At 47.1% G+C, this 12,460-nt stretch overlaps 1 protein-coding gene across 1 annotated transcript in view; it reads left to right on the top strand.

The window, feature by feature from the left end:
- Positions 1-12,240, top strand: part of INSR (insulin receptor) — a 75,815-nt gene extending 63,575 nt beyond the window's left edge. The window contains exon 3 of the mRNA XM_087425288.1: positions 11,915-12,240. Coding sequence (XP_087281414.1) covers positions 11,915-12,240 — 326 coding nt within the window. The remainder of the gene's footprint in view (positions 1-11,914) is intronic.
- Positions 12,241-12,460: the final 220 nt, after the last annotated feature.

Below are 12,460 nucleotides of genomic sequence, written 5' to 3'. Positions count from 1 at the left end.
TATTGAAAAGCCATCGGTCACGTGGGCGGGCCTTTTTATGGTGGAGATTGTCCCCAGGGAAACCCTTCTTGCAATTCAGAGCTTTCCCAGCAACAGATTTCAAACTCTGACATTCTGCATTCTGACTCCCTTGTTCCCATGGACGCCGTGGTTTCCCCTCTTTCTTTCTCTTCCCCACCACTAGAAGATGCTTACACCTAATTCCAAAAGTGACACAGAACAACGAAACACGTGTGTAAATATGAACAGAGAAAAATATGCAAGGAATTCAAAGCCCAAGGCATTACTAGGGCGAAAAGGAAAGAGGTTTTGCATTGCATGAAGGGACAATCCTTAATGAGGGTCAACTAGCATAGAACCAGACTTGAGACAGCAAATTGTAAGAAATACAAAGAGAATTGAGAAACCTCGGAGGAGACTCAAACACAGCCTTGAGCATGTATATAAACCTCAATTAGGCAACCGGGAGTTTGAATAATATGGTTAATAAGATCGTGGTAACAGATATGGACTGAACTTTGTACTCTGAAAACAATAGGCATCTTAAAATGCTCTTGGATTATTTAGAAAAATTAATCATCTGTTAAATCTCAAAAAAAAAAAAACAAAAAAAAACCCAAACTCCAATACATTTCAAAAAGTAGACATTGCACTGGCCCTAATCTCTTGCTGCAAGTAAATGTAACTGGAAATTAATTTTTAAAAGCTTAACCAAACAAGCATGCAAGACAAACTCCTACCATGTGACAATTGAAAACAAAACATAACTCATAACTTTGGTCAATGACCATCTCAACACAGCAAGGATAGACTCTTAGAAGACAGTGGATATGTGGCTGCAGAGACAAATGCAGAGCCTTAAACGATTATCTAGAGAAATCACAAAGATGAGACAATGAATAAGGAAACAAATCTATACAGGAAGAAGGACATAATAAATTAGCAGGGACTAACTGATTCAAAAACAAATAGAACTAACAAATTCAAGAGCTGGATCTGTTAGATCTGCAATGCCCAGTAAGGTAGCCACTAGCCACAGGAAAATTAATTCAGTTTCTCAGTCACACTAGTCAGATTTCCAGCATTCGTTAGCTACATGTGGCTAGTGATTACTGAACTGGACAGCACAGCACAGATAGAACTTTTCTGTCAACGCAGAAAGTTTATAGCACAATGCTGTTTCAGAAGGAAGTCTCTATAAAGTAGTGTAATTAAGAAAAAGGGGGAGTGAGAACAAATATTACATATAAAATTAATGAAAATGGAGATGTAATTTAAAATCCACTAAAAATCATAAAGACAGCTCTGGTAATACTTTTGGAAATATTATTAAAATAACTTCACTTACTGATTGAAGGGCCTATTTTATTCAGATTAGTCATTACCTTTTGGAAGAAATTAAGGCTGTGAATTTGCCCACGAGAACAGCTATGCCTGCATCTCATAAGTGTTGCTCTCTCGCCATTGTTCATTTCTAGTAGCCTGTAAAATTTACATGGGCTCAATAAGCAGAAAACCAGAGTAGGCTGAAACTCGACAAATTTTAAGAAGTTATTGCTATAGTTAATTGCCTAAAATGTGTATGTATTACAGACATAAATGAGGGGAAACTTAAAAAAAGTCCACAAAAAACAAACAAATAGGAGTCCATGCACCTTAGCAAGAGTGATTTGCAGGAGCAGGCTGGGGTGATTTGAGGAGTGACTTAGCAACCACAAACACAATGCAGAAGCCCTGACATCTTGGATTCCACACCTCAAACCCAAATGTTTTGAGCACCTAGCTTTCCTGTCTGTAGTTCCTCTCGTGAGTCGGGTCCACCTGCCCAAGGTGGAAACTTGGGAGGCATCCAGGAGATAAGTCCACCTCCCTGATGGCTTCAGATGCCAGCCTCTTCCTCTGTGTTCCTTCTGTCCTCGCCTTCCTCAGCCATCCACCAGAGAGCCAGTAAATTGGCCCCCAAACGTGGATCTGTCTGGTGGTGACCATTCTGCTTGAAGCTCTTCTTTGGCTCCTCAGGTGGCATCAAGTCCAAGCCCCTCAGCTCCGTATCCTCCTGTCTGGCCTGATCTCCCATGCCTCGTCCCCTGTACTTTGCCCTTCATCAACTCTGAACTGTTTATATTTCCCTGAAGGCAGCCCTGATGATTCATGCATTTGCATGTGCTGTCCCTCTCCTGCTGGGATAAAGCCAGTCACCAGATCCACCCCCCCTTTTTTTCCTATGAGCTTTATTGTGCGCCTACTGTGTACATGGTTGCAGTAATAAGACAGAGAAGGTCCTCTCCTTTACGGGGCTTCCTTGTCTCTTGTGTATCCTGGGAGAGCAGAGACAGTGTCTCCATCCATTTCTGCATCTCAGTGCCTAGAAGGGGCCAGATCTGGTCGGCCAGGGTGGGGAACAGGTGAATAAAACCCACAGTGTAACCCTGATGCCACACCCAGTCCCAGTATCCCTGGGAGCCCCAGGTTCGAGTTTTGGCCCTGCTGCTTGCTCACTGTGCTGGCATTAGCAAAGCAGCCCTTCTGTGCCTCACTCTCCCCATCTGTAATGGAGATGGTTGTTTGAATTATTATTCAAATAAGAGCTTATTAACTGATATGGGTTGAACGTTGTGTTCTGCAGACGGAATATACATTTTAAAGTGTATTCCTGGGGGAGGAGGAGGCGATAGAATGAAGTCCATTCTCTGCCTCAGTTTACTGGAATTGCAAATACACGTGGAGCACAGAGGTTTGATGTCTTCAAATGCAGGGGGAATATTGGCTGGAGGGCACCCCAAAAAGTAGCTTGTACGTTTTCTTAAGAATGTACTTTCCGAGTACGGTGCTTGGTGTTCTGGGCGAGTGGTAGGTGGAAACTTTGGGGGCAAGGTCCGAGAGCGCACCCCCTAATTTGGGGGATTTTGCTGTGTGACCCAGGCGAACCGCTGCCCCTCTCTGGGCCCCTCCCGAGTGAGGCCTGGGGTCAGGGCGCCCCTCGGCCGTCCCGGGCGCTGCCACGCGGTGACCCGATCTCCTCCCGGGCACACGCCCAGCTCCGCGCGCGGCCCACGCCGCCCGGTGGGCGCTCCGGGCGGCCCGCGCCCTCGGCCTCTCCTTGTCTCCACTGTTCCCAGCCCCGTCCTTGCAGGCGCGCCCCGCAGGGTCTGCAGCCTCGAGAGGCCCTCCCCCGGGGCCCCCGGCGCGCACCGCCCGGCGGCGGTCACCCCCCGAGCGCCAGTCCGGCGAGCGGAGCCCCGCGAGCCCGGGGGCGGGGCCAGCGCCCGGCAGCACGCCCGCCCATTGGCTGAGCGCGAGGGCGGTGCTGCGGCCGCCGCCACCGCCCGGCCCGGATTCCGCGGAGTGGAGCGCGCCGCGGGCTTTGTGCGGCGCGGATGCCCCTGGCTCCGGGGCGGGGGGTCCCCGCCCGCCCCGGGCCGCCACCCGCCCCAACTCACAATACTGACACAGAGGCCTGGAACCGACCAATCCCTAGCCTGCCTTAGCGGGGAGGCCCCCTTGGGACTCTGCCCCCTTCCTGGCCTGCGCGCACCGTATATCTCCGAAGAGATGCGCAAGTCGATGCCAAACGCATCTGGAAAGCGAATCCCTCGCGCGCTTGGTGGCCGCATCGTCAGAGAAGGGGAGAGGGAGCTCGCTTCCCTGCTTCAAGGACATGAGGTCCTGCGGTCGCCGCTTCTCGGGGAGCGCAGAGTCGAAAGGGCGTCTGTTGACCACCCAGCTCAAAAGTTCACCCCCTGCCTCCCAGCCCATCATTAAATCATTTACTAGGTTCCAAAGGGAGGAATTTCCAGGCAACGTGCTGCCCGCGCCCCAGCGCTGGGGACTCGAACCTCCGCCATCAGGGTCTGGAGCGGGCGTGGGAGAGAGTCTTTGAATGGAAACAAAGTAAATTATTTTAAGGAGTTTATAAAATTCACACTTGCAGGGAGAGCCACGGGACTCTGTGGTGAATGTGTCTGCCCGCCCATGACGCAACTGTTCTGTTTGGAAATTTCTGGAAAGCAGTAATTTTTGGAATAATAAATCTTGAGGGTTTTTTTTCCTAAACTACAGGCTTTGGAAAGGAATGTAACAAAATGTTATTAACATATGTCGTGCTATGGAAACATTTAATAGTGCGGTTTTGGGGGGGGTTGTTTTGTTCTTACCATGTAGATTCTTAATTAAGAAAAACTAAACTGGTTTGAACTTAGAAAGGCAAAGAAAAAAAAAAGTGGCTGTGTTTTTGTACGCATGTCATTTACAACGCGGCGCTATGTGCCTTTGTCTCCCACCATTCCAGCTTTTAACCTTGTTTTGGAGAAATTGGTAACCTTTATTTTGATGTACAAGTTTACAAGAGAAGTTGTAAGGATTACACCTAGAGGCATTAGTTGTTTACATTTTAACCTATTTCTTTTATTATCTTTCTAATGTATTTATGTACACACATTATATACATATTAAGTTTTTTTCTGAACCATGTGAGTCAGTTGCAGGCGTATTGCCCCTTTGTCCTTAATTCTTCGCTGGGTATTTTCTAAGAACAAGAAAATTCTCTTATACAACCACAGTTCAATGACCAAAATCAGGAAATTAGCACTGACGCAATATTTTAATCCGTAGTTTTGATTGTAAGTCTCATCGGTTGTCCCAGTGTTGTTCATCAGTATTAGTATTTTTTTCCTGGCCCAGCTGCTAATCTAAGATCACACTTGGTATTTGGTTGATTTGACTGTTGATTTCGTAATAAGGCAAAAATGAGGTTAAGAGAACTTTTATAAAAGCCCTTAATGATAAGAGGTGTATTTGGGTGTGAAACTATCTAATTGATCAATAGCGTTTATTCGTTGTGTAGTAGAGGCTTTGTAAAAATGTGTTTTCAAATATATGTCAGTTTTAAACGGGTGGACACACACACAGTAAACAATTAAAAATCAAATTGTGCTGATATGTAAGGATACTGCTATGCACCCTCCACTCCATCCTCATCTCTCTCCTGAAAGGCAGTCATGGGGCACATTTCTTGTGGCCCTTCCAGAGGGACATAGGTCCCACTTTTTTCCCTTCTCCTCATTTTAAGATATAATTTACATACAGCAGAATTCACCCTTTTGGGAGTAAAGTTCTGTGAGTTTTGACTGATATATACAGTCGTGTAACCACCATCACAGTTGAAATATAGAATAGTTCCATCATCCCCCCAAATTCCCCTGTGCCCCTTTGCAGTCAGTCTTTTCCCAGTTGCAGCCCCTGGTGACCACTGATGTGTCCTCTGTCCCTATAGTTTTGCCTTTTCCAGGATGTCACATAAATGGAATCATACAGTGTGTAGCTTTTGAGACAGGCTTTTTACATTCAATACAATGCATTTGAAATTCATCCACATTGTTGTGGATGTCAGCACTTCCTTCTTTTTTGATTGCTCAGTGGTGTTCATTGTATGGAGGTACAATGTTTATCTATTCCCCAGTCGAGGGACATTTGGGTTGTTTCCAGGTTGGGGTGATTACGAATATAACCACTATAAACATTCCTGTACAGACCTTTGTGTGAATATATGTTTTTTCCCATTTCACCTGGGTGAACCCCTAGGTTGTGTGGTAAGGATAAGAAATATGTATTTAACTTTATAAGAAACTACCAAACTGTCTTCCAAAGGGGCTGTCCCATTTTGCATTCCCACTATATATGTCACTTTCCTCTTTCTAGAAATGAGTTGTATTCTTTAGATACTGCTGCACGCCTTGCTTGTGTCACGTAATGCTATCTTGGAAGTCACTCCAACATCAGAATGCATGGAGCCACCTCCTTTTTTACAGCTGCATACTATTCCTTGATCCACAGTAATTTATTTACACAGTTTCCTGCTCTGGGTCTTTAGGTTATTTCCAATCTTTTGCCATTATAAACTCAACTGGTTGATGTCCTGCAGGGTGAAGAATATCCATGTTCAGGTGTCTATGTGTGCATATGCTGTCGTGTCTTCAGGGTAAATCCTAGAAGCAGAGATAGTGGGTGAAATTGTGTTTGCCTTTGAAGCATCTCCCTTAAACAAGTTGGCCTCTCCGTAGATGTCTTTCTAGAGAATGCATCATTAGGTGGGGGATCATTGCTCTTGCTTCAGAGGCTCCAACCAGAGGATCTTGACGTAGCTGCCTCCTTCCCGCTCCACTGATTTATTTAAAGCTCAGTTTCCAGTCTTCTCAGCAGGGTATAGAAAAAGCCACTCAAGGGGAAAGTTTCAGGAAGGTAGTGGCTGCTTCTGCTGGTGTACCCAGAGGCCAGGGGCTTTTGGCAACTTTAGGGAAGATCGGGAGGAAATTGGGGCCAGCAGCCCAAGCAACTTGGGGTGCGAACAGGGGCAGATGGACAGACAAGGAACTTGTGTGTTTGGAGGGAGAAGGACTGGTGTTTGCTGCCTCTGCGAGGTCTAGGAAGATGTTCCTTACACACACAGCATGCACCTGTCCTGGGATGGTCAGCAGCTCCCGAACTGCTTGGCATTTTCTCGAAAAGGCTACCATCCTCTCTGGCAGAAGCATCCTGGGGGGTGGTGGCCCTCTGGGACTGGGCTGTGGGGACTCATTTAGTGTCTATTAGTTAGTAGGACCGAGGGCACAGGGAGAGGAAAGTCAGCCCCCTCCTCCATCGGGGCCAGTTTTTCATCTTGCACAACACGTGTTCTTCATAATTCAGCGGGGGGAGGGGGAGGAGGCGTTGGTGGTGGCGGTGGGGAGGCCACCCTGATCGGCATTTCTACTAAATAAGATAAAGTACTTGGAAACAGTGGGGACACCCAGAGCTGGCTTGTCGTTATCAAAGTATCGTCTTCAAAAATTAAAAACACCATTCTTATGCCAAAACAAAAAAAAACAAAGAAACAACCCTGCAAAAGAACACCTGTCAACACATTTATTTTAACCCTTAAGTGAGGGAACCAGCAGCAGGGTGTTAGAGCCAAAGCATTTGTCATCAGTGAAATAAGATTGCACAGTTAGACACGGAGAGGCTTAATGTCCTACGGGGCAATAAACCTGTCATTTTGGGGAGGTTGTTTCTTCTATTGGATAAAAATGATTTACAGCGTATCTGTCTATAAGTTGACACCTGGCTTCCCACAGCCTACACTTTAATAGAAATAATAAAACAATCACAGGTACATTTCACTGGGTGAGGGGTTGGCCAACCAGGCAGCCCGTCACCTGCTTGCTTTTTTTGTGTGTGTGTGAGGAAGATTAGCCCTGAGCTAATATCTGATGCCAATCTTCCTCTTTTTTTGCTGAGGAAGACTGGCCCTGGGCTAACATCCATGCCCATCTTCCTCTATTTTATATGGGACGCTGCCACAGCATGGCTTGACAAGCCGTGTGTTGATGCGCGCCCGGGATCCGAACCCGTGAACGCTGGGCCGCCGAAGCGGAGTGCATGCACTTAACCGCTGCGCCACCAGGCTGGCCCCCTGTCACCTGCTTTTTTAAATAAAGTTTTATTGGGCACAGCTGCGCCTGTGCCCCTGTACCTTCTCTGGGTGGTGGGGGAGTGGGAGTGCTGCTTTCTCGAGACAGCGACAGAATGAACTAATAGCCTGTGACGGAGACCATGTGGCCCTGTGCTCTGTGACCCTCTACGGAAAAAGTCTGCCAGCTCCTGTGCGGGAAAATGAAGTAATTCCCAAGTGGGTCCTTTTCGACAGGGCTCCAACATAAGATTGAAAAGTCCTGCAGTCAAGCTCTGGCCTTGTTTGCGAGTGTTGGTTGATTTTTCCTAGCATTGTTGAGGCCGGAAGGCTTATGTGTTTGGGAAGTGTTTGTTAGCACTTTGCTGGCATCTCTTTTGAACTTAAGGGCTGACCCTCAGACGCAGCTCCAGCCCAGGAGATAGGCCCCTTCCTGCTCTCTCCTGTGAGCTCCCGGAGGGTGGGGTCTTTGTGGGTCCTAGACAGTTGTTGTCAGCCTTGGATATTGCTTCCTGCCATTGAGAGTCCAAGAGATCCCTGTAGACAGATCATTAAGAATGATGATAAAATAATAATACCCACAGTAGCTCACTGATATCAGACCTACAATGTGTCTGTCAATGAATCCAGTGCGTTAACCTCATCATCCCTTTTAGTTGTGAGGAGGAGTTAAGGGACTGTTATCACCCCCATTTTACAGAAAAGAAAACCGAGGTTGCCGTTGGTTCTTTTTTTTTTTTTTTTTTATTTATTCAGTTTTTTCCCCCCAAAGCCCCAGTAGATAGTTGTATGTCATAGGTTCACATCCTTCTAGTTGCTGTACGTGGGACTCGGCCTCGCGTTGGATGGAGAAGTGGTGCCTCGGGGTGCTCCCGGGATCCGAACCCGGGCCGCCAGCATCAGAGCGCGCGCACTTAACCGCTAAGCCACGGAGCCGGCCCTGCCGTTGGTTCTTTAAGGAAGTCTTTACCGCGTGTCTATGGGGTGGCAGACGCTGCATCACCAAAGCTGAAGGCAAGTCCTTCCTTGACTGCGTGGACCCTGCAGATGGCTGTGTCATTTTAGACCCAGGAATGTTGGATTCAGGGCCAGAAGATCAAGGGTCCAGTTCTGGCCCTGCTGCTCCTCAGCTGAGCCAATCTTCTTGCCTTTGTGGAATGAAGATAATGTGACTTACCCCCGTCCCTGCTGGGGTCATTGTTAGAATTGAGTAAGAAGCTAATGGGTGGTATGTAAACCCTAAAAGACCTACACAGACATTGGTGGGTTAACCCCATCCTGCTCCTATGACAGCTGCTTACTTCTTTCTGGATCCATGTAGAAATACAGAATATGCGCTTATGCATAGATGCTCCACATCTTGCGTGTAATTTTTCAGAGCGTTATGGAGCTCCTGCAACTGGAGGTTCTTGGACGACTTCTTGAGCCACTGGTTAAAAATTAGGGCCTTGGAACTGCTCCAAAGTCCTACCTTTTGCCTCTCCTTTGTCTAATCGGACATGTGTCTCCTGAGCTCCTGCTGGATGCAAGGGTCTGTCTTAGGAGTCGGTGTCATCAGAGCCAGTGCAGTGAATGGAGCAGACATGGCCCTGCCCACTAAGCTCCCCTCTACTTAGACAGTCCACAACCACCTAGATCGTTTTCAAGAGTGATAAGCACTACAAGGAAAATGTAATAAGCTAATGTGTTAGAAAATGGTTTGTGAAGGAGGGAGTGACTTCCAGTAGGGAGGTCATAGAGGGGCTTTCTAAGGAGTTGAGACCTGAAGGACAAGAAGGAGCCAGTCACGAGAGGATAAGGAGTAGGGCGCTTCAGCCAGTCAGCACAGCAGATGCAAAGGTCCTGAGGTAGGACTGAGCCTGGGTGTATGAGGGACAGAAAGGAGGCCAGAGTGGCTGCTGCCTGTGGCTGAGAGGACTCAGAGAGGCCAGTAGGCACTAGACCACATGGGACCTGTGGGCCCTGGCAAAGAGTTTATTCTTATTCTCTAAGCTTCTGCTGTCCAACTCAAGAACCAGTAGTCACCTGTGGCTATTAAAATTAAAATTGAAATACAGTTAAAAGTTTGGTTCCCCAGTAGAAATTGGGACCCATGTGCACTCTTGGTAGGAATGTAAAATGGTGTAGCCACTGTGGAAAACAGTATGGTGGGTCTTCAAAAATTTAAAATAGAATTATCGTATGATTCAACAAGTCCACTTCTGGGTATATACATAGAATAATTGAAAGCAGAGTCTTGCAAAGATACTTGCACACCCATGTTCATAACATTGCTCACAATAACCAAGAGGTTGAAATAACCCAAGTGTCCATTGACAGATGAATGGATAAACAGAATGTGGTCCATCCATACAATGGAATATTATTCAGCCTTAAAAAGGAAGGAAATTTTGACACCTGCTACAACATGGATGAAGCTTGAGGACATTATGCCCCGTGAAATAAGCCAGACACAAAAAGACAAATACTGTATGATTCCACTCATCTAAGGAACCTAGACGAGTCAAATTCGTAGAGACAGAAAGGAGATAGTGGAGCCAGGGGCTGTGGAAGGGGATGGGGGGTCAGTGTTGGAATGGGGACAGAGTTTCAGTTTGGGAAGATGAGAAAGTTCTGGAGACGGATGGTGGTGATGGTTACACAACACTGTGAATGTGCTTAATGCCGTTGAGCATTAACCACTTAAAAATGGTTGTGATGGTAAATTTTATGCTATTTTGCCACAGTTAAAAACAAATTGGTTCCTCAATTGCGCTAACCACACTCAACAGCCACAGGGGAGAAGTGGCTACCGTGTTGGACAGCGCAGATCGAGAACATTTCCGTCATCATAGAAAGTTCCCTCAGACAGTGCTGCTCATATGTGAATGCAGCTTCAGGGGCCACTTCTGTTCCCTAGGTCGGGTTGGTGGGGTCCATTAGGGGCCAGAATGTTCGCTGCAGCAATCAAAGAGCCTGAGGTTTTGGGGTGAATAATACTCCCCAGCTTCCAAACTGTGTCTCAAACCATGCAGAGAGTAAGCAAGGAAAGCACCTCCGAGAAAAGGCTCTGCCGTGGCTGAGGTCTGTTCAGTCTCTCGGAAGCAATCTGTCCGTGGATGTATTTGCAGAGAGCCTGGGAAGGGAGGGCTGGTCATCGAGGCTCAGACCAGATGCCGAGGCTCCAAAATCAAGGGGTAATTAGGAAGCGATGAGTAGTGAGACCCCGGGAGAAAGGGGATGTGTGACAAGTTGCTGGAGGAAGCCAGGATGGAGTCCAGCCTGCAATGGACAAGTTCAATTGCATCCAACAAGAAACTCTCTCCAGCCACAAAATTTATGCACAGCCTCTGCACCTCCATCTGCAGAACCTTCTCTTTCCTTCCCCTTCATTGTTTCCTTCAAGCTTCAGCAGAAATGTCGCTTCTTACTTCTAGCACAATGCTCGTTGCATATGCAATTACATATTTATGTGTTAACTAATATGCGTCCTCCATTAGACCATGTGCTCCCGAAGGCAGAGTCTGAGGCTGCGGTGGCTGCAGTATCGAGATCAGTGCAAGCAGATGTCTGTTGAAGCAATAAATACCCTTTGAGCAACTTGTTTAACCTTCTTGAGTCTCGGTTTCCCCATTTGTAGAATGGAGACAGAAGAGATAATAACATATCTGTTTATATCGGCACTGCAGCTGCCGTGCTGGAGTCAGCTTGCTAGAGCCGATGGTGAAAGTTTTAGGAAATTTGCGAGCTGGGTTGTTAAGCTGCTATTAAAAATTAAATGGTATAAATTTATAGTTAAACAAATATGTTAAAAACAAGGTAATAGAGGCCGGCCTGGTGGCGTAGTGGTTAAATTCAACGCGATCCACTTCAGTGGCCCAGGGTTCACGGGTTCAGATCCCAGGCACGGACCTACACCACTCATCGGCCATGCTGTGGTGGCGACCCACACATAAAATAGAGGAAGATTGGCACAGATGTTAGCTCAGGGCCAATCTTCCTCACCAAAAAAATAAAAAATAAAAAAATCACCACCAACAACAAAAACAAGGTAATAAATATACCACACTCACGGCTTCCTAATTATCTCACTACATTTTTCTATCATTTGTGCATCTGAGGTTATTTTTTACTATTGTATCTATATGGTGGAAGTACTATTAAAGCTGTGTTACAATGTATCTCTTACAGGCTCCATGTTAGCTTGAAATGGACCATGGTGGGAGTATTTACACCATGGCAATTGGAAATGCTACAAGTCAGAGGCTCCCCGCCCCTCTCCCTGCGACAGCTGTTAAATATTTACAGCCCCCCGCTGGTTTGTGGGATGAAATGAGTTAATAGTTGTGCCTGGCACGTGGCAAGTGCTGCAGAAATGAGGCGATTATTGTTGTTATTTTGTTTGGCTCTCACTCTCTGATCCAGAATTGCCGACTTTGCAGACAGGAATTGGGCAAAGCCGTTGACCAGCTGTTTTCTTTCTCTCTGCAGTTTGCCCGACCATCTGTAAGTCGCATGGCTGCACCGCTGACGGCCTCTGCTGCCACAGCGAGTGCTTGGGCAACCGCTCTGAGCCTGACGACCCCACCAAGCGCGTGGCCTGCCGAAACTTCTACCTGGACGGCAGGTGCGTGGAGACCTGCCCGCCCCTGTACTATCACTTCCAAGACTGGCGCTGCGTGAACTTCAGCTTCTGCCAGGACCTGCACAACACTTGCAAGAATTCACGGAGGCAGGACTGCCACCAGTACGTCATTCACAACAACAAGTGCATCCCCGAGTGTCCCTCTGGGTATACGATGAATTCCAGCAAGTGAGTCCTGGGTGTGGGTTTAGGAGGGTGGCGGGCAGCAAAGAGGGGAAGGAACATGGGGTTGGTGATGGTGGTGCCGCCTGTTAAAACTGTGTGAAAAACCAGAGTTAATTGGCTATGAGTGAGGGAGCTGCTGATGAACAGTGATAAGCCTGGGTCTGTCGGATGCCGTTTCTGCCTCCTGTTTTGGTCCTGGCTTTGGAGCAGGAGTTAACAAACTTTCT

Source organism: Ceratotherium simum, chromosome 39 (assembly GCF_057802395.1).
Source record: "Ceratotherium simum simum isolate JZ-2026a chromosome 39, ASM5780239v1, whole genome shotgun sequence".
NCBI classification, from domain to species: domain Eukaryota; kingdom Metazoa; phylum Chordata; class Mammalia; order Perissodactyla; family Rhinocerotidae; genus Ceratotherium; species Ceratotherium simum.
Note: the sequence above shows the minus strand (reverse complement) of the source record. Positions and strands in the feature narration are given on the sequence as shown.